At 39.5% G+C, this 26648-nt stretch overlaps 1 protein-coding gene across 3 annotated transcripts in view; it reads right to left on the bottom strand.

The window, feature by feature from the left end:
- Window positions 1–26648, bottom strand: part of EPB41L4B (erythrocyte membrane protein band 4.1 like 4B) — a 167909-nt gene that overhangs the window by 33285 nt on the left and 107976 nt on the right. For all 3 annotated transcript variants that reach the window (XM_069853385.1, XM_069853384.1, XM_069853386.1), the window contains exons 19-21: window positions 18487–18554; window positions 4792–4896; window positions 378–513 (exon numbers count right to left, since the gene is read on the bottom strand). In XM_069853385.1, the coding sequence (XP_069709486.1) occupies window positions 378–513; window positions 4792–4896; window positions 18487–18554 (309 nt within the window). The remainder of the gene's footprint in view (window positions 1–377; window positions 514–4791; window positions 4897–18486; window positions 18555–26648) is intronic.

Genomic DNA, 26648 nt, shown 5'->3' with positions numbered 1-26648 from the left:
GGTTTGTTATGTTTTATTCTGTAAAGCATGGATTGCCAAATGGATTTCAAATTTCAGACCATGTGTTTTTATATATGGCTGCTCAGAAAAGACAGACAACAAAATTATGCATTCTTACTATCAAGGGAAATCTTAATCTAATCCTGGCCCACGGTCCCTAATGTTGATGAAAAACTATTATTAATTTTATTTGGATCTTTGAGCAGCCTCTAAATATTTCCTTACACAACAGGTCAAACATATTACTACAACTCTGCACTAGAAACTACCTTAAATGTAGAATTATTCCATCTAAGGAAAACAGGTTATCTGTAGCTCCCTTCCACCCTTCCTGAATACTCTCTGAACTGACATAATCTCATCTCACTGCATATTACCTTGCCTCCAGGTGAAACCTGTGTTTGTCCTTCTGATGTCTGTGGTGTACAGGTTTTCTGTGACCCAGGAGATGCTGAAGACACAGGTGTTGATGCTGCTGCTGCTGCCAGTGCTGGAGGAAGATCATCTTCATCACTGCAGTTGATAAAAGCAGACAGATCTTCTCATCAGAAAATGTCACCAGACTCTGACCGTACTTGTGCTGGAGGAAACCAGCATGCCAGCTGTAGTGTTTTGGAGTTAAGCTCTGTTTACTCTTCCATCTGTAATGCTGCTAACTTTTCAAGCAAATTGGATTTTTTTAAGCTTTAAAGATTCCTCAAGAGTCAATTGTCTAGACAACTTTTATCTGTGAATGGAAATCTTGTGGACATTATGTGCGAGTATTGTTTCTATGGAGTAGGTATATATGAATAAATGAACTGATTAGATATTGCTCTACTTTAAAGTTTATTCACTTCTACAGAGGATGGCTGTATTGATAAGAACAGATCTGGTTAGATCCATCCATGGGATTGAGTGTTTTATTGGCGTTAGACCAAAAGGAGATTTGATACCCACTATGCAGCTAATCTGAGCTATTTCTTTCAAATTGTTTTTAAAGGACTTTGATTAATCAAAGTCCAAAAAGGAGCTCTTTAGAAACATTCCTGTGAGGGTATCTTTTTCCTGTCCTGTTTATTCTGTTTACAGAGAAAACACTTTATTTAAAACCAGGTTGCATGCTCCCCTCGGGCTCTAGGCTGTCAAGCTGAGCTCCTTCCATCTCACCTACTGTCACCACTAAATGAAAACCAGTAGAGAATATTATATCTTCATTTACTTTTGTAGAACCCCATTGACTACTAATCAATGGAATCAGTCAGGCCTGAGTCAGGATGTTTCTAATTGCTAATTGCAATTGCACTGAGGTAAACCGAGTCACACTTTGGCCTACAGAACCTTTATTCCTGAGAATGATGTATGAAAAAGAGAGATAACAGTTTGGCAATTTAAAGAACAAGGAAAAATTATGAGAAAAAGTATTTCTCCTCATAAAAGGGCACCAATTTTACCTACTGATTAGGTAGTCACAGCACACAGACACTTGCCATGCCAATTTGAACGACACTTCCAGAACACAACTGTATTTGTGTAGGCAACAGGCCTGGGCAACACAGTGCTTCAAAATTAGATGATATGCAGGGTACTCAAACTTGTGGTGGGTTGTTTGGGTGACAGCTATGTGGCTTTTCTTATGATAGAATGCTAGGGTGATTGATGATATATTTTCCATTCTTCATTCTTTTTCTTCTGGGTAAGGATAGAATTCAGAACTAGAGCACATGCGATACACAGTTTCTATGCTGGAAAAAGATACAAAATCTTTCAGACCTGTTCCTTAGATGTTTTAGTAATTCAATAAGCCAGAGTTGGGCTGTTGACCTAGTTAATCTCTCTTTCAGAAACATGTAGCTGACGTTTTCTCAGTCTTTGGTCCCCACTCTCAGCAGGAATACGCTGGCACCCTCCCCATCCTTGCTGGGTAAAGCTGCTCTATTGTATACAAGTAAATGGAAAATTGTCAAGAACTTGCCAGTTTAGGCAGGTTTCTTAGTGCCTGGGAACCAAAGCTAAGGGTCAGGGCTGAGTCTTATCAACCATTGAGCTATTAGTGTGCAAGCTAAAAGTCTGAGAATTGGCCTTCGTCATTGTATTCTTTCACAATACTTCTTCACTATTTCTTCCATTTTCCATATTGGCAGTCAAGGCACAAGATGATTTAAATATAATAGAATTTAGGCATACAAAAACATAACCACAGCTGGTATTTTTAATCGTAGAGTCTTCAGCCCTATTCTTGGCCATAGCATAAGTGACATCTGTGGTTAGATGTTTTAATGTGTATTTGAGGTGTTGATCCTCATGCCTAACACCGAAAACGCGTATAGGGGCAAGACATGCTCAAAAGTGCTTTCTCAAAAACTCACCAATCAGAAATTGATAGTTCACTCCTGAATACATATTTTTTTAAAAAATATATTGTTTAGATGCTGCTTCTTCCTATGTTTGCAAAGAACTATTGACTTTTCCACCGCACAACCTTGCCTCTAGTCTCTTTCCCATCCCACTTACCTCCCACTGCTATTCATCACTTCAGCTCTTGCCTTTCTAAATTCTTCTCTTCCCAGACACTGCTGAATTCTTTGTGGTACCATTACTCCTAGTGCCCTTAGTATCCTTTCCCTTCCCTATACGACAACCTCTCACTCATTTTCATTTACCTTCTCTGCTTTTCCTCAGGTGTGGGGCCACCCATTTTGCAAGTGCTCAGCAGCTCTGGGGAGCTCTGACTATTCATGTACAGAGATGGAAGCTACTCAATCTCCGGCCCTAAGATTTTCTCTTTGCCCTTTAAGAACAGGTGGTTAAACACTTTCTCAGACAAGAATCATCTAGGAATAGCTGATTCTGTTTCAGGGATGACCCTTTGAGGTACTCATTTTCATTATTCTATGTCCTAGTACCTATGCCTCTCCTTTGGATGTCATCTTCTATTTCTTGGTAAACACACTTTCTCCAGCCCTCACTCCAGCAATTTTTTTCACCCAGATTATTAAAAACTTACTTCTTACTAGCTTTGCTGTCTTCAACAATAACTTATCCTACTGCCTTCCTTTGATCAACCCATGGGGAACTTTCTGCTTCTTTCATAACACCACACTGGTCACCTTACATAAAAATTGTCTACACAGCATAATTCTGTTTCCTTTGTTTGCCATATAGCAGTATTTTAGGACCAAGTTTAGCAACCTGCTTAGGTTAAAACTTAAATAAAAAACTTTTACAAGTCTGCATACAGAACCTGTGACTATACCTGCAGTAGCACATGAATTTCTTGGCTGTCCTTACACATTAGTGTGCTCAAAGAACAGGATCACCCACCACAACCTGTTTATTACCTGCCATATGAAAATAATCAAATAACTGGCCCTCTCAGTGCCACAGCATTTTTCTTTGCTGACTGCTGTCTACAAGTCCCTGCATTATATAAAACCCTGAAAAATCAGACTCATCTTGAAATGCACAGGAGGTTTCCTTCCCCTGGTTTGTAGAAAAAGAGGTAATAGAAGTGGTGTCTTGTTCAAGAAAAGCACACTGTTGTCTGAACTATGATGGGAAGAGTGAGCGAGCAGGCTTCATTCAGGCTTTGCAAAACTGCTCTTACCAACCACTGCCAACTTCCCTGCCACGTGTTACCTTCAGGAAAAGCAGGCAGCAAGAGAAGCTGGGTTCTTTTCCTAGATTAAGCTGTCAATTCCCATCTCCTAACTCATTTTCAAACCATACTGGTTGATGTACCATAGTAAAAGAAGGCATGTTATGTGGCCTGCTGACCAAGCTGTGGCTGCGTGTTCCCATATGTTAGACTTGCTCTCTTGAACTAATACCCATTTGGCTGACTGCTTCTATCCCACCTTGTCTGAATTTGAATAATCCTTTCACTTCTTCTGCTAAATAATTTTCTGGTTTTGGTGACGTAGATTGCTACATTTTTTCCATAACAAGAGCCATTCTTAATAGTGAGACAGAAAATTACTATGTACTGATATTTATTGAAATTCTTTTGGCGATAAGGAAAACTTTTGCTAATGTTGTTGTATATTTAGTGACACTAGAATGTTAAATTGCTGGAGGGATGAGCAGTTGCCATTCTATGCAGAAAGCATGCAATTTTTTTCTTCGTTATTGTGTTGTACTAAAAAGTTTATGTTGACATTGTCCCTTTTTTTCCTTAGTTTCTGGTGGCCTTGTCTGTCCTTTCATATGAAGGACGAGTCAACAAAATGATGTCCACATCTCTTCAGCCCCTCACATCTCTGGAGACTCTCAAATCAGATGAATTATGTGTAAGTGGAATGCCAAAGTCGTATAGACACAGATCACATTTATGGCTGTAGCTGTAGCAGGCTCAGCAATTTCTGCATGTGAAAGAATTGCAGAGAGAGAGGAGCAGAGAGAGAGGGTGCACTTTGAGAGGGAATGACTGACAGCACCGCTTGACCATCCAACAACTAAGGACTGTTTTTCTCATTTTGCAAATGGGCTTATAATGAAGCAGAGAAACTTGCTCCAGCTCACATCAGGTTTTGGACATTTCGTGTAGCAAAGATGTTTTTAATTCCTAACGTATAAGCCTAGAAAAGACAGAAGGCCTGTAATTCTGAGGGTTAGCAGCTGCATAGGGATGGCATGTTTTGCATTAAAAGCTTTAAGATTCTAAGTGATGAAAGGAATGGTATCAGTATAAGATCATTATCATGTAATTGCACTCATGCCTTTCAGAAGGCATAGCTAGAGCAGTAATTAGCATTCCCTTTCATTTTCAGTGTAGTAGGCAAAAACATAAAGATAGAGCCATACGCTACTCACAAACTGTACTGCCTTGTTAACTTCCTCACACGAGAAACTTTAATCTCCTGCTTTTCTGTAGGGCCAGTTGATGGCGTAGTTTCAGGTCGCACTGGAGCTGGACTTCTAAAAATAACAAGAAAAATATATGTGGCACAGTCTTTATTTAAACTACTTCAGGCATATCAACAAAGTTCTAACTCATCAACACATATTTATCTTGCAAAGAGGCAAGTGCCCATTGAGGTTCATCCTTTTGTTCCATTTATAGTCCAGAGGCCAGTGTGTATGAACAGAAAAGGATGTGCGAACTCACTCTCATGTACAATGCATATCATTTATAAAAATGGCAACTGATTACAAATACAGATCCTATGTAAAGAGACCATGTGGAAATCATTGTTTCTAAAATACAACAGCCCGGCAATTCAGTCATGTCAGAAATATTTTTACAAAAAATATCTTTAACAAAACCTATTTTATGAATTGTGAAACCAGTTCTGCTTAAAACATTTTTTACCTGAAATTAGACACTATCCTTCTGCATTTGAAAGAGCAGCTCAAAGGAAATGAACCAATTGTTTTGATTGAAGAAAAGGATACTTGCCAGAAAAAAAGCAAAACTCAGACATGTTTCAGATGTTCATGAATGCTCACGCAAAACTCCAGCAAAGGGCAGAAATGAAGGTAAGAAAACTCACATAAAAGGATCTTCTAGTTAACCATTTATTAGTAGAGATAACTAAGGCTTGAATGCAAATAGCACAAAAATATACAAAACCACAAAATCTTGATGACCTTGGGAGTAATCATCAGCTTGAGTGGCATGAAGACACATTAACTATCTTAAACACTACTCATATCTGAAGCAACACATTAAATTCAACATAGGTGTATTAGAAATGCTATATTCATAGTAAACATGCCAAACATTAAAGGAGTAATTTGAAAATCTTGATTAATAATTTGTGAAATGGTATTCTGCCATCTAATCTGAAGACAGATATTAAGTTAATACTTCAGCAGACCTACTGATTGCTGGTGGAACTGCTTATGCACTGAGGCACATACCACAACTGGCAGAAGTGGTATAATCTTGTTTCTTATATTAGAGATTAAGTCTGAATTTTTCAAGTCTACTTGCATCATATTAAGTCTTCTAAAGTCATAATAAGAGAAGCATATTTAATCTTCACAACTGCAGTTCCCTATGATGCCCCTGTGGGTTTTAAACTTCATTAACTCTCTCTGATAACTTCTGAACCTGCTGTCCAGCTACAAATGAACCTACTGGGATGGCACAGCCATCTTCAATATATCTTCAGTTTTCCTGTGTTTTTTAGTCTTCGAGAAGGCCACAGAGCATAAGGTGGAGGAATGGAAAGTAGGAGAGTACAAAGGACATGGATCATAACCCCAACTCTACTAGTTCTACTTCTCACGGAACAACTTCTGTCAATCCTTGTTCTGCTTTTTTGATCCCATTAATTTCAGGAAGTCAGTACAGATAGAAGCAAGATTCATGCCTTGCCCCTTACCACATTCCAGTGATAGGGTTCATTTATATCTCAGATTTGGAATGAGATCAGTGCTGAACAATCTAGCCAGATTTTCAGGCTTTTTGCTAAGTTTCTTGCGCTGGCAAATAAGAAGAAGATAAGGGAAGAGAAAAGCCTAAACTTTCTTGCTTTCTGATCTAGAAATCTGTGAATCAACATCATGATGGAAACCCTCATCATGTTATTTTCATCAGCTCGGGCTTCATGCAGATGACTGCTCTACCTATTCTTTTTTTTAGACACCTTGTGCTAAACGAAAGGCAGCTTTTGACAACTGAAGACATTTACCAGTTCTGTTTACCCAAAGCAATTTTCATTCAAGTTCTGATATAAGCAGTACAAATATGTTAAGACCTGTTCAATGACTGGATCTGGTGGTCAAATCCTCAGGGGATGTGAATGAGTGTAATGCCATTATTCCAGCTCAAGCCTTTTGAAATACATTAGCTGAAATTCTTGCTCTGAATGAGCAGGTCCAACAATTCTCCTACAGCTTTCTAAGATAGTAGTTACAAGTTCTAAAGCTTTTCACCAACCCAGTGAAAGCAGGAACAAAAATAGCCGTATCAACTACACAAGGGTTGAAAAATGTTTGCTTAAAAGATAATAAACAGTGCTATCAAGAGGCTCAGGAAACACCACAGTGTGGAACAGCAAAGCTAGTTACAAATCTATTTCCAGTTCATATCTGCTTCAAGTTTCACAAGACAACATTATAATCTGTAATGAAATTAAATAAGATCTTTTCACACAAAGGAAACTTTGAAATTATAATTTCAGTTCCTTTATAAAGCTTAATTTTACAAAGCTTATGTATCTCCTTTTGATTCTCATCATTTGCAGCTTTAAAAAAAGTGGAGAGGCAAGACTTTTGAAGTAGTTATTTCAATTGCCAAAATAAAATTTTTATTTAAAAATATATTGTGCAATTTTGCAACTAAAGTATCTTATAATGATTTCAAAGCAAATTATGAAACTGATTTGTATATATGAAATGTTTTAAAGTTCTAAGTCTGAACTTATCTTGAAAAATGTTTCACACGAAAAGTTTTACTCAACTGTGATTAAAAGTCTTTGAGAACCAAATAGGACCTACTCTCTAACCCAACAAATAGTTGAAAAACTTATTATCTTCCTTTGAATGTTACAAATTTTCAAATGTACAATATATTAAAAACAAAAAAAAAGCTGTCAGAGTACTACCAGACACTTCTACTCCTATTTCAGTGATTGTAACTACTCAGATAAGCTCTACTTGTATTAAGTATTACCACAGTAAATCACCTCACACACTTATTTCAAAAAAGCATTATGATTTTAAGATCAAAAACTTCTTTGCCTTTATTATAAAATGTTGCAATCATTTTTATTAGAGGCTGGATGCAGTGACTATATAACTTTCTCCTGACAGGAGAGACAAACCCACCATTTAATTGCACTGTAATTTACACTGTAGCTGGTTAGCTACAGTGTAAATTGAAGCTGCCTCTGAGTGAAAAGGAACAGTGGCAATGCCTCTACCCAAAGAGTCTGACTGAATCCAGTCTGCTGTAAGCATGAGAGGAATATTAGACCGGTTCTACCAACTGCACAGCTGGATTTTTGCAGTTATTAAAACCTTGCTAGGTTAGCTTTTTCTACATCAGACTAAAAAGTCTGTGACAGCTCCTGCTTCATGTCTAAATGCTCTTCCTCAGTCTGAACATGCTCAAAACTGTTGCTACTCTCACTTCAGCAACCAGATGCAAGACGTGCTCAGCTTGATCAACACAGAGCCTGATCTGTTTTAAAAACGGCAGGCTTTAAATATCGCAGAAACTCTTACAAAAGATCTCATTGATATTCCTGAAAAAGAAGCAACAATAAAGCAGAATAATTTCTATTGTTATCTTTTTAATTCTACAGGCAGAATATATTATCTTATATAGAAAGATAAGAGTCTTGAAGCGAAGTCTGGCAATTATTTTGGCTATTTAAATAGAGTTATTATGTGCAGATATCACCATTTGTAGTGAAAAGTCCAACATGTAGTGACTTGTGCAAGCCTGAAAAGAACCTGAAGTGTTGGAGGACCAACAGCACTCAGACTTCAGAAAAAAAAAGAAAACAAGAAAACGTGCAGTGTGATTTCAAGTTAATTAATTCACAGGAAACCTTTTTCCTGTATAAGGATCCAACCACTATAGCATTAAAGTGAAGGGAATGAACCAAGAAAGAGTTACTTAATGACCTGGCACCTTACATAAAAATCTGTCACTTCCTGGAGAGAATGACAATAACAACCATGAATGTCAGCGTGCAGCGGCAGGTCATCAGAAACTGCCTGTGCACTGAGAGCCTCAGCACACTCCTGAGCAGCAGCCAGCATGCTCTGCTGAACCAGCTTCAGCCCATTTCACAAGCCTGCACTGAAATACAAACAAGTTCTAGAGAAAGATCCTCCCCCAGACCAATAAAATAATTTTGTTCTCAGAGTAGCAGCCAACAGGGCTACTGAAACCAAAACTGCTTACAAAAAATAATATGCACTCTGGAAGGTTTCAAGCGACCACAGATGTCCACTATGTTAGCTTGAAACTTCCTTGGGGACACAATGTAAATGCTTGAGCAGAGGGACTCGGGGGACCCATCCTGGCTCAGGGAGGACAGTACACAGGGCTGGAGCTACGAGGCAGCCTGCACTGTCCCTTTTCATACCATGGCTTCCACAAACTGGCACATCGTCCTTGTCCCCTGCTAAGCTGGCGCTGGGCAGACCCCCATACTTGTTTGAAACACAACCAGTGGGCCACGTGGGAGGAAAAAATTGTGCACTTAGTAAGGAGAATGGGATAAAATATTTTGTCTTTCCCTGGAAGATCCAGTTTAGAATTTGAAAACCACCCAAGTCTGCTGGGGAAACCTGATTTCTGCATTGTGATTTTACAGGTTTTATCCTATTTGCTTCTGCCTGCGCCTTTTTTGCCGTATGGAACAATCTCTCTCCCTCTATGCTCCCAATCTAAGACCAACAGATAAAGACTAAAAGTGCCATTATTTACAAGGATACAGCCATCTGCATGAATGTTGACCTGCCTTCAGGTGCTGACTCATGGAAAAAAAAGAAAAACAACAAAAAACTCTGGCTGATTTTTTGGCTTCCAATATTGCTTTGAGCAGGAATATGGTAGTGAAATCTTGGGGAGAAAAAGCAAGGAAGAAAGAAAAAATATTTGATATGTGTGCTCTTTTGTGTATCAAAGACATAGCCTCGTATACTAGGCAAACACATGCATATACGCACGCGTCTGCAAATCTTTTCTCAATCCATGCTTTAATGGTTTCACACTTTTATTTCTTTTTCAAAGCTATGGACATCTGACACTAATAAACAATCATATGTGCTTTTTCACTCTGATACAGTAGCTTTTCTCAGAAGACAGGTTAGCTCTCCTAAAGGTTATATGGATTCTTGAAAGCTATTGCTAGTATCAGACTTATTGAATAAAGGTTTTTCCTTAAACTGGCATTGTATATAGGTTGCAGATGTATAACAAAGCCCCTTGCTACATAGCAGCAGCCTGATCCAAATACAGCTTATCCTCCTCACTCGAGTTCTGTTTCTTTTTAAGGAAAAAAAAATCCTTCCCCTCCTTTGTCCTTGTAATGAAAAAGTATCTGCAGTCTAGACAAAAATGAGCTGCTCCTGTGGTCTGACAGATAGACAATAATGACACAAAACCTGTTCTTTTCACCCAGTGCAGCGTAATGCTGCAGGCCCACATCCAGTATATAAGGTCAAACTCAGCTACAAATCCTATTTCTCTTTACAGCAACCAGGACAGCCACACTGTGGTTTCCAAAGAGTCTGAAGTGCACTTTCCAAAGTGCAGTTTAAGAGACACAGCCAAACAAATGCACCTTGAGCGGGGTATTTCATCAGCTTAAACTCATCTGAAAGATCTGACTACTGCTCCTTTGTCTGAAGTTCAGAGCATAAGAATACAACTCCAAACAATTTGTCAGCATCTGACTTCAGGCAACGGGTCAAAGAGGTCTTTAATACTCAAAATGAAGTCAAAGAACATACCTAGGTGTCTTACCTGCAATCTTTAATGCATAGTGTCATGCAAAGGGTATGCAAGAGTTCCACTTGAAGTTATGACTTTGATGCAGAAATTACTGGTTGAGGTTCCTATAAAATGTCGTAGTAACAGATCCATTAACTTGTCCACTGGACTAAGGTCTGCCTGACATGCATTTAGCTACTTTGGTTTTAGAAATGTTGGTTGAAATTTTTCAGTTGGAGAATGATTTTTTTTTTGAAGACAAAGATTAAATGAAAAAGCAGTTTTTTAAGAGCAATTAATATTTGTTAGGAAGAAGTCAATGTAGATAATGTTTTTAGTTTTCCTAGAGTATTTTGCAATACATTTAGAAGGAGATATTTAAATGTTAAGTTTCAGACTCTTCTTCATAGACTGAAGTCCATTCTGATTCTAAGAAAACACAACCTGCTTGGATTCACTGAAGTTCATGTCAGGCAAACCAAAGCACATAATTTCTGATCGGCTTCAGTTCTGACCTGTCTAAAGTCTTTTGTATATGTCTGTTTTCCTAGGGAACTGAAGTCTTTGACTTGAGGAAACAAGCTGTCCATAATCATTCAGGTGGCCTATTCTTAGCCTCCAAATGTCAATGCACACACCTCCTGCTACAACACTTGCTGGATGGCTGCTCCAAAACTTCAGCTCTGTGATGCTCAGCAACTGCCTACCTAGAAACTGTACATAGATAAGTCCCCAGACGTGAAAACTTGTTGTCAGTTTGCAGTCTTTGTAAGAACTGCTGATAGACAGAGCATCCAAGAGAGCTTCATTAGCCACAGTTATTTCTATAAGTCAAAATTTCTGAATGAAAATCAGTTCATGTTCCTTGAAGTCTTAAGCAGCTGATAAGTAGGTGTACAATAAATTCCACTTCTCTGAGGGCAAAATTAACCACTCCAGAACCCTTTATTTCCTTACAAAAAAAAAAAAAGTTGGCTTTTTTTCTTAAAAAAACATTGTCTTGAGTTATGATTCCGAAGAGCTCTGAGTCAGTGTCACTAATAGGAAAAGATGGTGCGTAGAGTACATATTGTTGGATAAGCTAGAACAAACTCCCTGTGCACATACCTACATGCTGTTGGAAAGCTACCCTGACATTCACTGGAAGCGTGTGTATGAAGACAGATATTGAGCTTTCAGATCCAAAATGTGTACTGATTAGGCAAATGTCAGTATGTTTTACACCTGGCTTATATTGTCATATGAGCAGAGAGTGAAAAAATTGGCTGAGATTCACACTGCACCAAGTGCTTCAGCAGGATGTTAGCTCGCATAGCAAGAAACAGTCATTCAAATCCTTATATAGTCTGTGCAGGTGAGAAAGGAAAGGGAAAAATACAAGAAAACAGATATTACTTTGAGTGACTCTCCTCCCTTGTTGATACACAGAAGTTATATGTAAGAAAAGGGTCAGAAAAGGGGTAGGAAATAGTCGCATCATTTGAAAGGCAGCCAAACTCAAAGCCTAGTGTACATCAGGTGCACAAGCCACAGCAGGGCAATCTAATTCTGACAATCTGTATAAGCAAAGCTTGCTCTGCATTGAGCATTCAGAAGAGTGTCTGTGATTACTTCTTCTGATTCATCTGTATCCTGTATAACTTGATATAATTTAATATTTTCCATCCTTCTTTTCTGGTGTGCAGCATCATCAAGCTCTGTGAGATAACATTTAATTTTACGTTACGTGTTGAGCAGCTCCTAATGCAATTAGTCTTAATGTAATAGCATAATTTGGTTTTGGATGGGAAGATTTACAAAGAAAATTAGAATAAATGAATGCACAAAGCACCAGCTGGTGCTTATACCTACTCCCACATAAGAAGAATATTGCTATTTGCAATCCTATGAAAGATGAGATAATTTGGATAACAAGGATCAACAAAGGGTGATGCAGCAGTTGGTCTAAATTGAAAGAAATCCACAGACAAATCCTAAACCATGTGGGAAGTAAAGCATGCCAAAGCTGGTAGCAATCCAAAACCATGTTATAAGGGAAAACAAATATTGCAGTCCACAAATGTACCACACGGTGCACAACAGCAAGTGGCAACAGTGACAAGGACACTAATAACTGACCAGTCAACTTGAGGACTTCAGCTGAAGAGGGCTTTTCACTAACAACACTTGGCTACCTGCCTCAGAAATGCAGGAACTTGTGTTCACACATTTGAACAGTATTTTCCATAAGAGGCTGTATACTCTCCATCCTTGGAAGTTTTCGAAGTTCAGCTAGGCAAAGCTGACCTGATCTAGTGTTGGTGACAGTCTTGCTTTGAGCATGAGGCTGGACGAGATGACCTCCAAATGTCTATTCCAAACAAGAGTTCTATAATTCTCTGATAAATAACTAAAATTTCTTAGAGGCAACATCAATTACTATTTCAGTTTTTCAAAATAACTTCAAAGGACTGTATCTAAACAATTTGAACATCTGGATAGACTTTTGTGTGTGTAACAGTAAGCAGCTACTCAAAAAATGAAGACTAACATTTACCCTGTGATGAAGAAGGTGCTAGTGTTTACATGTATCACCTCTTGAAGACCTTCTGCCAGATCACCCAAATCAGACATGTGTCACGTCTTAACTCTCCTGAGTTCCAAGCCACCATGAAAAAAAAGTATCTTATCAGCATATCCGATAAATATCAGAGATTTCCTGTCTTACAAATGTTATTTCAATCGCTTACTAAACTTTCTAAACTAACTTTAGGTATTTTTGCTAACATTTCTATTGTCTGACTTGTCCCAAGATGGAAGTTCGGCTTGGTAAACAGGCTGTGCCTGAGAACAACATAGATTTTGTCTGGTTCTAAAGTATTAGCAACTCCTGACTTCTGTACTAAATTGGTCTGATTCTTAACAAACTGGAATTACTGAACCTGATGCAGCAGAGTTATACCAGGGATTACATTCAGCCATATTTGAAGAAGAGAACAAAATAAGAAAGGTTAAAATTTCACGTTAAATATAGCCAGACTCCACGTGTGACAATGTGTGCACATGCACACACATATACACACTGTAGGCTTACCCAGGTGGTCACAGCCTGAGAGAAAACAGATACTTCAAAGAATTTTCAGAAGTTTGTGTATAGGCATTGTGGAAGTTGTACAGATGGTGCTTCTGTCTGGCAAAGCTTTGAATAAGGAGAGGAATAATGGAAGGAATTATCTTGATGGGGTTCTCTGGTTAGCCACGTATTTATTACATTTAACAAAAGAAGCAGGCTGGCAATTAGGTGGGAATTTTTCTGGAAAGAAAGTTCAAGAGGTTATCTTTCTAGCAGCTCATCCCTTTCCTAAGAAATGGGTGAGGTATATAAAAAGGTGAAGAGGTGACTATATGACTCATATTCACTTGATACACTGGAGGGAAGAAACTTCTGCATCCCTGATTGCTAGATGGGCAGGGTCTCTGATAAAGAGGGGAGTGTGACCAGAGGTGATAACAATCTATGTGACTACATTTTCATTTTGGTATTAACTACAATAAATTATATTTCCTTCATTATACAAATATTCTACCAGACAGCCTGAACCCTGGTCTCTCAAGGCTAAAAGAATCAAATAAAAAAATCCCAGCTGGAGGCAGGTAACGAGAGCCTTACCAAAACTATACATCAAAACATGTAGTCGTCTTAAACGTGAATTAAATTGGATATCTAATCAATGAATTCTCCCTCAACACTTCCATCTGGACCCTGAACTAGATACCTGGGTACAAGGAAGTTTCCAACAGACAGGGAAATACTTCTTCATAATTATTTCCTCATAGTCCTTTCTGGCCCATTCAGCACCATAGCAGGTCCCCCTCTTTAAACAGTAAAGAAGAAAATGTTCTGTTAGAGAGGCTTTTCTAGCTCTAGCAGATGAGTTCCTCTTGTTGGTCATAAAAGGGTCTGACATGATCACTGCCTCCTTTGCAGACTTCAGTCCTACATCCCAAAAGACGTACTGTTAAAAATCATTGCAAAAATTAATGGTATTGCAAATTCCAAACTAGATCAATGTTCACACAAACATATTTTTACTACATCCCTAACAAAACATGCCTCACTATGCAAGGTGGTAACTGCAAACTAACTGTAACCCTTCTTAATTCAATACAGACCATATAAAGAGCAAAATAATGCAAACACATAAATAACACATTTTTCCAGGTATTCCTTCTTCTGTAAACTAACATTGTGTTCTGTCTTGTCCAAAATGCTTATGCCCCAGGTATACATCTGGGCTATACTTCTCTGTACATACTACTTGGGTGTTGATGAAAATGTGTATGCTTTCAAGTTTGTTACAACAGAGGTGTAATAAAGACACATCAAACTCTTCTCATGTGTTAACAAGAAAACTCATGGTTCTACTATTTAGCACACTTTTGAAAATCCCTTATCTGTTATATGCAGCCCAGATGGATCCAGCTGAGGTAACCACACAACTTCCTCTACTGCCACCATCCAGATCTGCTGCTCTGCTAGGGGTTATCTGCAAAGAAGCAGGGTAAGCAATGGGAATGTATGATTGTGTCCCAATTCATAGTGCACTATATTAGTCTTAGCTGTGGAATAAGGAGAGTGTAAGCTAGGACAGTGCAGCACGTATTCGGTTAATGACTCACCAGCTTTTTCCTCACTGAATGTAGGAACCAGCCCTTGAAAGTCTGGGAGAGAAAAAAAAAAACCCTATACAGAGGAGAGAAGGCCATAAAGAAACACAGAACTGCTTTCCAAAAGCAGGGAGGAGAGAGAACGGTACCCTTCTGTGGTCCCATATCCTCCTGTAGCTTTAATCTGACATGTACAGGTGTGCTATTAACAGGAAGATCAGGAGACAGCCTTGCACTTCCAGCCTGTGCGCCAAATGACAGAGCAAATTTCACAAGCTTTCCCCTCTTCAGAGCTGATAAAATAGAGCAATTTCAGCTTCAGCTGTGGTTTTTTTCCCCTTCATATTTAAAATTAGTTAGATATAGAAGGATCCACAGTTTGCCGCAGACACAATAAACAGGTGAATAAACTGACTGATGCATGATGATTTTGCATAAGCACAAAATTATTCTGAGGCAAATATAACAAAATGACTGGAGACCTGCTTGTTGCAAAAGTGGCTATACCACACATACATATGAGTAATTACTAGCTGAACCAGAACTAATTCTACAAAGAGCTATAGCAATTGTTATCCAAATTGAGTCTGCCGTGGCAGATGCTAAAATAATTGCTCAGGGGGATTACAGGCCATATCCAAGCAGTTACTTCATTAGAAGTGTAATCTTCAGAGTGGCAATGGGCAAATAGACAAAATGGTAGCAAAACCAGTACTATTCTTCAGTTGTACAAGGAGGCACTACTGCCCTCCTTCCTCAGCTTCCATTTCCCTGTTTGCATGAGCGATTCATGCTTCAGTCAATGATCAGAACTGCAAATGTTCGCTTACTAGCTCACCTGAACAAATTTCCCAATGTCTTTAGTTTGGAAAAAACAGCATTTTACTGATGCATTGTGCAGTCATCAGTAATCAAATACATGAATTCACTGTCCCTGCTATAAATGCCTTGCATGAAAAGAGTGCAGCATTGTTAAATACCTGTGGCAGAGAATCTTTTCAAATGGCAAGATATTTCAACAAACAAACATTCCTCAAACATTCACACAGGTGTTGACTATAGAAATGTCTACATGGGTACTTGCAGGAAATAGATATATATATTCTCCAGGGAGGGATTTTTAACAAAGGACACTTGTGTATTTCTCAACTAAAGAAGAGAAAAACACCCAGGTGTCTTGTCTGACTAGTTTGAACTAACCCTTAGCTCTACTCAGATGCAATTCCTCACAGAGCAAGAGTCATTTATGTCCATCTAAGTCCGAAAAACAGAGCTTATAGAGGATGTTATTGGCAAAGGGGTCACATCCCAGCTGCCTGCAAAGGTGCATATGTCCCTGCAGAAAGAGGAACCACTTGAATAAGAAAGAGAATTGTTTAGACACGGAATATATTTTGCATTATCCTCTGAGTTTTGAGTGCAGGCTGTTAAAATTGGTCTATCCCTGAGCATCGATTACTCGTATATTTTCACCTCCAGGACACAAACACAAAGCAATAAAACAATATCATTTCATTTGGCACAACTGACTGTAGAGGAAATGGTGCTTGACATAAACCAGATAAAAATAAATATTAGACAAATATACGCTAGAGTGCTGCATACTGAGAGTTCCAAAGTGGCTCTTATGAGTTCATAAGCTTGGGTGCATGCAAAAGAAAACAGTAACATTAGCTTTGCAGCTGGGTTGCCATCCTTACTCATGCTGAGCAGTACTTCACCTCACAAAGCATACAACTCATTTACAGCTCAGGATGATGAAGGAGAGAATCTACTACAAAATGTGAGCTAGAAAGGTTTTTCTACAGATGTTATGCAAAGGTTCAGCAAGGGTGAGTAAGAAAAACAAGTCTTTAGTCACGTTCCAGATCACATAGGGCTGTGTGATCCTGAACTCCTGAACTGCTTCTGGAAGTGACAGCAATCCAATAAAGGCTATTGTGGCAAAGACAATACATGAAACCCATTTTATATTAAACAAAGAAATAGGTCACTGTGTAACATACACACGATCTGAATACAGTGCTCCTAAGAAAGTTTCGCAGAGGTATAATAAGGGACAATGGCATAAGAGAAAACTGGATGATTCTAAATATTAAGTAGACTTTGTAGCCCCTGGAACAGACAAATAGGAAAATCACGGCTTGCCAGGTGAGAAGTTACAGCTCTGGAGGGTGTCCCAAGATGCGAGACATAAAAGGAGCTGAGAATCACAGCTGTACTGCAGTCAAGCCAGGGACTGCCACAGAAAGCAATAGCATCACCTCTTATGTCTGTTCCTGCCTCAGTACCAGCAACCATCCTCACTGGTTCTAGGTAGCTGCTTTCCTTAAGCGAAACTAGCAGCTCTGCTACTGCAATCTGATCTGAAAGGAATTTTTGAAGGAAAAGTTTTTTGAGGACTATTGCTGATTTGATTATAGGAAAGGAACACATTTGAAAAACAGGGTTGACAAATTTTCACAACTATAACTGTTCCTTTTTGAGTTCAGAAAATTAATATGTCAAACACAACTCATTACCCCCTCATCCAGCCTTTTCTATAAGATGCTTAAATGCCTGCTTCCAGTCGCAAGTCACCACCAGAAAGTTATAAAATCAAATCACGAGATGACTAGTACTCTAGTACATATGCATATTACATTTGCATAAACATACACAACATATACACTGGCATAATTAGCTGTTTAATAGCCAATGTGATTGCCATACTTTAAATCCATAATTTTTTTAAATCAAATTCTCTTCTCAGATTCAGACAGATGTCCAAAGTGATGACACTACCATACATGTAGAAGGAGGCAATTTCCAAGTACTCATGCTGTAACCTAATCACTTGCTGAAAGACAGAACACTGTGCCATTTAAATAATGTTTACACTTAACATGCCTCTTCAAAATGACCACCCCAAAAAAGGAAGACTACCATCCACTATCAACAGAATAAAAGTGCAATCAAAGTAGTCACTACCGCTTGCAAATGAGCCATTTTTCTGAAGGCTGTATACCAGATACCTTTTCTTTGGGAAAAAAAACCCCAAAAATAAAACCCCAAAACTTGCACAAATCAGTCAACCACAACCACAAGGATATTCCAGTTTGGACACCTAGTATGTTTCTGATCCAAAAGTTACGAAAATTGACTTATTTTTATATAAGCTTTTCTATGTTTGTCACTAGACCCAATTTTTTACCTTGAGCTTTTATCAATTTTTTAAGTATATAGACTTGGTCTAATTTGGAAGTGGAGCTTTTGTTAATTCTTCAACTATATCTGATAAATATGTATAAAATAAGCTCTTTTCTGACACCTCCTTTTTAGGTCATTGCTTAGTGAACTTCACACAGCAACTTGGTGATGGGCAAATTGCCCTGTAACACCTATTCAAGATAATGTTTGGAAAATATTCACTATAGCATGCATTTATTTGATGTTTTCCCTACGGACAAGAAGTAACAGACCTTACATTAGGGTCCTGCAGGCTGGAGGTCTTACTGGGATTTACAAAAGAGGTCTCTTCTTTCACAGCCTGAAAAAGAAGGAGCTGAGGTTTAGTACAACATCTATACAGTTATGACAGTACATCTGTTTATCACAAAAAAAGTCCTGTAAGCACCACAGAAAAATGCTATACCCAAAATGCCCACTCTTTCCAAATTTAAAAGGCACATAAATTTTTCTTTTCACCTCCTACTGTTGAGTTTCACTGTGATGAACTGCAATGTACAATGGGCAGAGCAATAGTGTTAGGAAAAGACTGAATAGGAATGAAGGAGGAGAAAGAAACACATAATGAAATTTATGGTTCCTTCAGAAAGCGTTTGAGGACAAATAATAAAGAACAATGCAGGCAAGCATACTGTAGTTGAGTTGTTCTTTCATTTGGAGTAGAAGAAACATTTATGCAGTCTAATCAAAATAATGATGACAACTTTTCATTCAGCCTTTGAAAAATGAATTGAAAAATGGGATTCATTACATGTAATCACTCCGTACATGCAGTTCACAGAAACTTTCACACACTACTGCTCTCTGCTAAATTAGAGAATATTGTCTCTCCCATACCACTTGTCTACAGAGTTGAAAATACCAGTATTGCAAAATAACTTACATGAAAACTGCTTAATTATTGAGGAAATAGGGGGGCACGTGTTGGTAGATTACACCCTTCAACTGTGCTGCAGGGTTCCATAATCCATGTGTAAATGTCTGTGGCAGCGCAACACTGCGCCCCTCTATAGAAAATACTGGCTGAAGACACAAGAGTATCTCAAAATCAGTAATGAACTTGGCAGGCTTCTGCTAAATGGGTAGAAGGGAACTGATATGGGTCACAATGATTTTTCAGTGTTCAATATCTGAACCATAGTAATTTGGGGCCATTCATCCAGATTAAGTTGAATTAAATGTATCCATCTCATCCTTTTCAAAAAGGATGAGACAGGTTCCTTCAAATCCATAAAATCAAAGGATTTTAGGCATGTAAAAATATTGCTAATTTAACGTTACACCTTCCATTCAACACCAATTAGTATGTTTCATTTGAAAGTCTCTCCATAACCCTTGTTACGTTGTTGCACCTGTTGTATATTGATACTCAAACCATTAGCAGCAGAAAGGGGAACCTCTGAACTTCATAAGCAAGTTGTCCCTTTCCTAGGGGACTAGTTTACTCAGAGGAAGCTAATTAACAGCTAGTTTTACCCAGAGGATAACAGGATTAGCAGTAGGTACTGGAAAATCTCCACCCCAACATAGTGCTCTTACACATCTGGGTTTAATCTCCCTTAGCCAGAGGTTTCCTTAGTTCTGGGCAAATGCTCCAAATGTAAAGGAATCAGATAGAAGTGGGACATAATCCCACTGTCACCACCATTGTAACTCAACCACCAAATGTTTTGTGGCAAAGGTTTTCAGTGAGTTAGCATCACGCTGTGAATAAATGCAAGACCAGGGATGCAATTTTTAAATTATAATAAGTTCATAACTAAGAACTTTAGCTCAGCTCTAGAAAACTTTTTTTTTACTTGTCTTTTAGCAGCTCTGTCTAGCATAATATTCTTCCAAAATCTAGTGCTTTCTTGAAAAGAAATAAAAAGTTTTTTAAGGAATTGAGAGAAAGCATTGAAAATCATTCTTTGTTGGCATAGATGAACACTGAAGTATTATTTCTTTGTTCTACATAAATTATCATGCTTTTTATAAAGCTTTTGGGTTTCTGAAAGCTGTAAACATGAATCCAGCTGTCAGAAACTTAATACACAGCCTCTTCTTCCACACTGATGTCTTAACAACATTTTATTGTTAAGCCTGACAAGCTTACTGCTTATTATATGTCAAATTGGCTACTTTTTAAAACCATAAATTTTACTTTATTCCAGTTTTCACCATATTAATTGAGCTCCATTTTAAGAAGCACTTGAACACAACAATATAAAAAAGAACACAGTGATCAAGGATGCAATGCAGAGGCTGTGACCAGGAATTACACCCACTTAAACACTGCAAGCCATGGACTCCATTAACCAGTTGAGAGGGCTTCTCTTTATTAGTCCCAAATAGCTGACCCGTGGTTTCCTCTCAGCTCTGTGACTGTATTACCACTCTCTTGTCTTCTCTGCATTGGAAGGTGTGTCTCAAGACACGAGTGTGTCTCAAGCATCCTGAGGAACTTGTTTTGGTATTACTTTTTCCACTATTACTCATGCTTCAGAGAACAGAAAAGAATCCTGTACCCACAAAATTAATTACTGCAAACCAGTGAACAACTAATACCACTCTAAACTGGAGGGAGAAAGGGAGCATGTAAAGAAATGGACAGGCCTGAACAGTCTTGGATGTTGCAGACATGCACTCTGGGTGCCACATGTGTGCATTTGTGGGTACATATAGGCTAATTCTCCTTGCCCTATGTGTCTGCTCCATGCCCATGGGTCAACAGACATCAGAAAATATTTTACCCACAAACATTTCTGCAAAGGGCTTCGGCCATCAGGAACTGTGTGGCCCTTGCTTTACTTGCTGGCTTGTTGAGTTTTGTTTTGTTGGTTTGTTTTCAAAAGAGGGGAGGTCAGTCATCAGGTGACAGTATGTTTCTTTTATTTTAACTCCTAACTCAGCAAATCACACTCACTGATCACACAAGGACGTTGTAAGCCTTCCTGAACAGATGTGAATGTAAAACAAGGCTTATACTTGCACACAACTCCCACAATGCTGAGATGGTTTTTTTTCTCACAAAACCCAGATGGTTTGCCTTCATTTGAAGAATATTGGATTTTGTTAGGGCCAGGTTTTGGGCTTCTACTGCAGGATACCCTTCCATTGGTGGAATGATGGAGTTTAGCCAAGGCTAGCAGGAGGTACCTAGCGGGAATGTATTCAGAGAGCTGGGCAGAAGCTCTGTCACCCACAGAAAACCCAGCACTGAGCTGTGTAAGGAAAAAGGCAGCAGCATGGAGCTGCTCAGATCTCCTTAACTAAGGAAGATTTCCCCCTCACCCAGAGCCAGCTGCACTGGGAAGGAGAGGTTTCAGGGCATAGCGGACCTGGAAACTTCATTTTTACAGAAACAGATTCATCTAATTACCCAAAGAGAAACAATCTGTCTCTTCTGGCTACCAGACTGCAAAACATCCAAAATTAAAGGTCGATCCATATAATCCATCCACACAATGCCATTCTCTTTTCTTATCTGCACTGAGCCCAGAGCAAAAGAAAAATTATTAATGTTCCAATGTCATCCACCACTAACTTTCTGGAGGGTGTCAGAAACAAAGTTAAAGCATTACTCTATCATAGCAGAGATGACAAACATGCCTGGGCAGAAGTGTTGTAGTACAGGCTCTCTTCATATATGATTACACAAAAAAGAATAGTTTCACTAAAAGATGAAAAGAAGATAAAAGCATCTAAGTAATACAAAATTTTCCATACAGATGCCTAAGCGGTCTGGGCTGCCAGGCTGATTTTGACAGTTTTCAGACTTCATTTTGACTCATGAGCATCCATAACCCCCATTGCTGTCCCAACAGCCCGGTCCTTTGGAGCCTTATGGAGGGGGTGGATGCTCCAGGGATGCTACATTACATCCTGCTGAGTTTTCCAGCAGCAGTGGGAACACTTTCTGGCCCTTGGGAGCCACTCCACATATGAATTCATAAGCTCTGGTGGCTGGATTTGCCTAGTAAACAGCAGTTGCTTCTGGTTTCTTCTAAAGGAAGAGTTAGCCCCAGGAGGATGGGGAACAGGACCTCAAAATAGGAATTCACCGAATGATAGAATGGTTTGGGTTGGAAGGGACTTTAAAGATCATCTAATCATTCCCCTCCCCATGGGCAGGGACACGTCCCACCAGTATCAGGCTGCTCAAGGTCCTATCCAACCTGGCCGTGAACACCGGGCATATATCAAGTGGGAGAACACAGGAAAGACGCAACTTTTGCTGCATCCTTTGATGCTTCTGTACAGATACTGGCCAGGACTGTGTGCTGGTGGACCACTGGGTAAAGCAGGCTCTGTACTTCAAAACTCAAGCAAGCACCTTGGAGAGCTAGTGCCCTCTACGTCCCTCCTCCATGACAAGGGGCCACAACTACAGCTCTCAGCCCCATGTGACCCACAACAGGTATATCTTGAGTCAGCAGGTAAGACTGCGTGAAGAATCTGATCACTGCAGCCAGGGAGGGGTGCCAGATTCTCATGAGAAAGACAAGGGTGTGGAAGGCTCATATGAAGCACGTGATGTCTCTTATTTAGCAGTTTCACAAAGGTTCCAGCTAGAGAAAGGAGTGGGGAGCAACACAACTTTCACACGTTTGCTTGGAGATCTCCACAGGCAAGGAGGCAATAGCTCTCACTGCAGTGGCCTGGAAGTACTTCTCTGTCTTCACTCCTTCTGGCTCTGTAAGATTCTAAGGAGGCACAAGGCACATCAGATTTTTCAGCTCTTCATGAGCAGTTTTGCTGTTTGCCAGCCACAGTTAGCTGACCTCATTAGATAAAACAGGCTAAGCAACACATCATCAGGAAGAATGCCCTGCCAAGGTAAACCTACCTTGGTGATTTAATATGTCAAATGTCTCCTTTCAGGCAGAAAAGCATCGAGGTTAGATCTCCTGGGAACAGACTACTCTCTTATTCTCCCTCTGAACAGAGCCTGCCACCATGTGTCTCCTGGACTATAGCGAGGCTCCTACACATCACTGCAATTAAAAGTACTTCTTTCATCACATACTAGCACTTACAGACATGCCAGCCAGGAGACAGAGCTGACATACCCACAATGCGTGGTCACAGTCTTGTGACTCTACTGCCACATTTGCCTCCAGTATCCTAGGGAATAAATTAAAGATTTCCCTTTTCCCACATTCTGTTTATCTAAATCCTCCCTCCCCCTCTGTACCTCAGTAAGGCTATTGCATCATTTCCTCAGCTGCTTCCCTGACTTTCAGGTATCATTGCTGACACACTTCTAATGAGCTGCCATGTATCATGTTTAGTGATCATCCTGGCCCACACACATTAAAGATGTTGTATTTTTACACCTCTGACACCCTTCATTTCCTGTAGCCTCACTTTTAAAGTTGAGCAAACCTGTTTCCCCATAGTGACAGAACACAGAGGATTTGAAGCTGAGCCATTTTTAAATTCCATTGTTCTGAGCAATTATAACTGACATGATGTTGCACTCGCTGCTGTTCCAGTCAAGTCCCAGTGCACTTGCTTCTTTTTACTTAGCCTGGAATTTGCCAGTGAGTTTATTGCTCATCCAAGTGGGTGACTAACAGCAACAGCTCTGCCAAAGCATCATGTACATAAGGAGCTGTGCAAGCTTCCCCCACAGCATGAACACCTCAGCTGTGACCTGTTATACACACGTAAATCCAGATCTAATCTCTGTATAAAGACTGTCAAATTGTGCAGTAGCTCTGTGCTGTGGATAAGGATGGGTGAAGGGAGGGAGGAAAGAAGGAGGGGAAGGCAAACAGCTTCTAAATCATGATGGAAAGAGGTTAAAATGTTGGAAAAGCTGATCCTTTCAAGTTACTTAAGTCAACATCTAGTGAAAGCTAGGAACTCCGCTGGGGATCCAGGAGGATTTGTTTAATTCCTATTATAAGAAAGATCACATAAGATTATAAATCCTCAAGTGTCTTCCCCTCACCTACTTTATTTTCATTCATGACCTGATTAGGGTTTGAATCCAGATCCCCTTAAGTGAATAAAGCTCCAAAGATCTAGCTCACATAAAGACAGTGAATTTTTTCTAGAAATACCTGGCACGTGGACCTTGAAGCTGACAAGCCCTTACACTCAAACCTTTCCTTAAAGGAGCTGTCACGATGAAAAAGCCAAAGAATCATAAAAAACATACCTAAGACAGACTAGCACTGTGAGTCACCTCATTTATGCCCCCTTTCTACCATAAATAATGCATAGATCCCAGTCTCATTTACATTTGCAGCCAGGGATTGCATCTGTATGGAGAGCACAGGCTGCAGGATGACATCTGTACCTGTGCGTGTCCTGAGACATTTTGTCTACTACAGCCCGGTCCTTTCCTCGAGGTGAATCTAGACAGCACAAGCAATCTGCACTTACATATTTGCAATAACTAAAGCAAAACGACATGATCATGGGTCTGTACCTGTTTCCAGGACAGGGAGGAAAAGGAGAGAGATGGCAATCGACCTGGCCTAAAAATTTGCATGCGTATAAGCTTGTGAAGAACGTGAGTGTGTGTAACTGGGTAGAGGATTGAATATCTCTTTGTTCAGCGTAAATGTCCCTTTGTTTACTGAGAACCAAGGCTGGGGAATCAATTGCTCAAGAACCCAAACCTGGCTGTTAGACGATACCTCTTGCCAGCCAAGAGTTTCCCTTGGGGTTCACAAAGCAGAAGCAAATAGGATTTGATATGGTCTTTGTAAATAACCCCACATCTCCAAAGTAGATTTTCCTACCATTTTTCTTAACAAAAAACCTGTAATTCTCAGTGAGGAACAGCTTAGCAGTAATGTCACCTCTGTTTGTCTTCTGTAAATCAAACAGCAAAAACGTATCTTAAAAATGGGTTTAGCCTTCCCTTGATGGCAGAGAAAGATGCGATAAATGCAAAAATCAAGTGCAGTAGAGTATCTGTGAGAAATAGGATCTGAGATCCTTCCTTGTGCTAACCTGCTAGGCTTACAGCAACCCAAGGATTTAGGAAAGCTTGGGCAACAGGCAGAGAATACAAACACCACATGTAGAGGACAAACTACTAACACACAACACACAGTGCCAGCCAAAAAGAAAAAAACCCTGCTGAGGTAGCTGTACATTTGCTCAGGAGCCTGTGCTTAATTCTAAGGATAATTAGGATCTGCCTGGAGCCAAACTGGATATAAATAGTAACTGAAACCTGCTAGTATCTTTCCCCCATCAGTTAGGCCATGAACTGTTTGGCAAAAGGGACTCTTTGTGATACTAACAAGTCGTCTGATCAATCACAGCATATCAGCACTGACTCATGCAAGCTGGAAAGGGGTTTTAAATGCCAGAGAGAGCTGGTCTTTTGTATTCTGGCAGCTCCTCACTGCTGCTTTATTCCACTCCCTCTCAAATGAAGAGTCTGAAATAAATGCAAAAAAAAAAAAAAAAAAAAGGAAGCGGAAAAAAAAAAAGGAAGAAAAGATGTCAGTTTTTTCACAATGTTTAGTGCTCCCCTGGAGCTTAATTATCTGGGAACTGTGATATGCAGTCTGTCAGCTAGAAGGTGGCAGATCCCTGTGGCACAGTTTTAAAGGTGTGTTGTGAAACACTATTCATCTGTTCTAGACCTACAGATACTGTATGACATGCCCTGTGCAAACCACAGGTTCCCACAGTCACGTGTGGGTTCCTCACATTTCTCACTTACGGTGTCCGTGTCAGTGTTCTCCCTGGTGCAGCTTCCAGCACCCCCATGCACACTGTGGTTTGATTCTGCAGTCAGCACAATGGCACAGACACATTTCTATCCTCACCAAAGAAATAAACTCACTTGTGTTAGTTTCCTGCTGCTCTACAACTCTGAGCTCAGGGCTCAGTGATCGGCACCAAAATCTTACAAATTTTCCATCTCTAAGTCAGGAGTATAGTTATGGGAGATGGTGTATTGCCCCCTAGGAATGTGATAAACAGCTCTTCAGCATGACTCTGAATTGAAGCAGTGCAAAGACCATCTTCTGGAATACATTTCTAAATGTATTGTATAATTTTCTCAGGGTTTTTATTTTTGAAATTATAGGCACTGGAACCATTCATTTATAAGGCTCTCACTTGAGTTGTTGTCTAGCTGCCATAAAGAAAACTACAGAAATTTTCCTGTCCCAGTTTTTTTTCTATTTTCACTTATAAACATTCACTTCATTCTCAGAATTAAAAGGCAACAGCTTCTTTTTCTACTACATGCAGGAGGTGCCTCCATAAATTTGTCACATCCTGATGTTAGTAGCATATGGTATTGAAAATGTTCCTACTGCTTAGAGAGAGAGCTGTTACAAATATTTCAAGCAACAGTTTGTTAAATTTGGATCCAGTCCTACAGTGCACCAATATTTTTCTCATGCTTTTACACCTAACTGTATAACAAAGATGC

Source organism: Phaenicophaeus curvirostris, chromosome 3 (genome assembly GCF_032191515.1).
Source record: "Phaenicophaeus curvirostris isolate KB17595 chromosome 3, BPBGC_Pcur_1.0, whole genome shotgun sequence".
In the NCBI taxonomy this organism is placed as follows: domain Eukaryota; kingdom Metazoa; phylum Chordata; class Aves; order Cuculiformes; family Cuculidae; genus Phaenicophaeus; species Phaenicophaeus curvirostris.
This window is presented reverse-complemented; position numbering and strand designations above follow the sequence as displayed.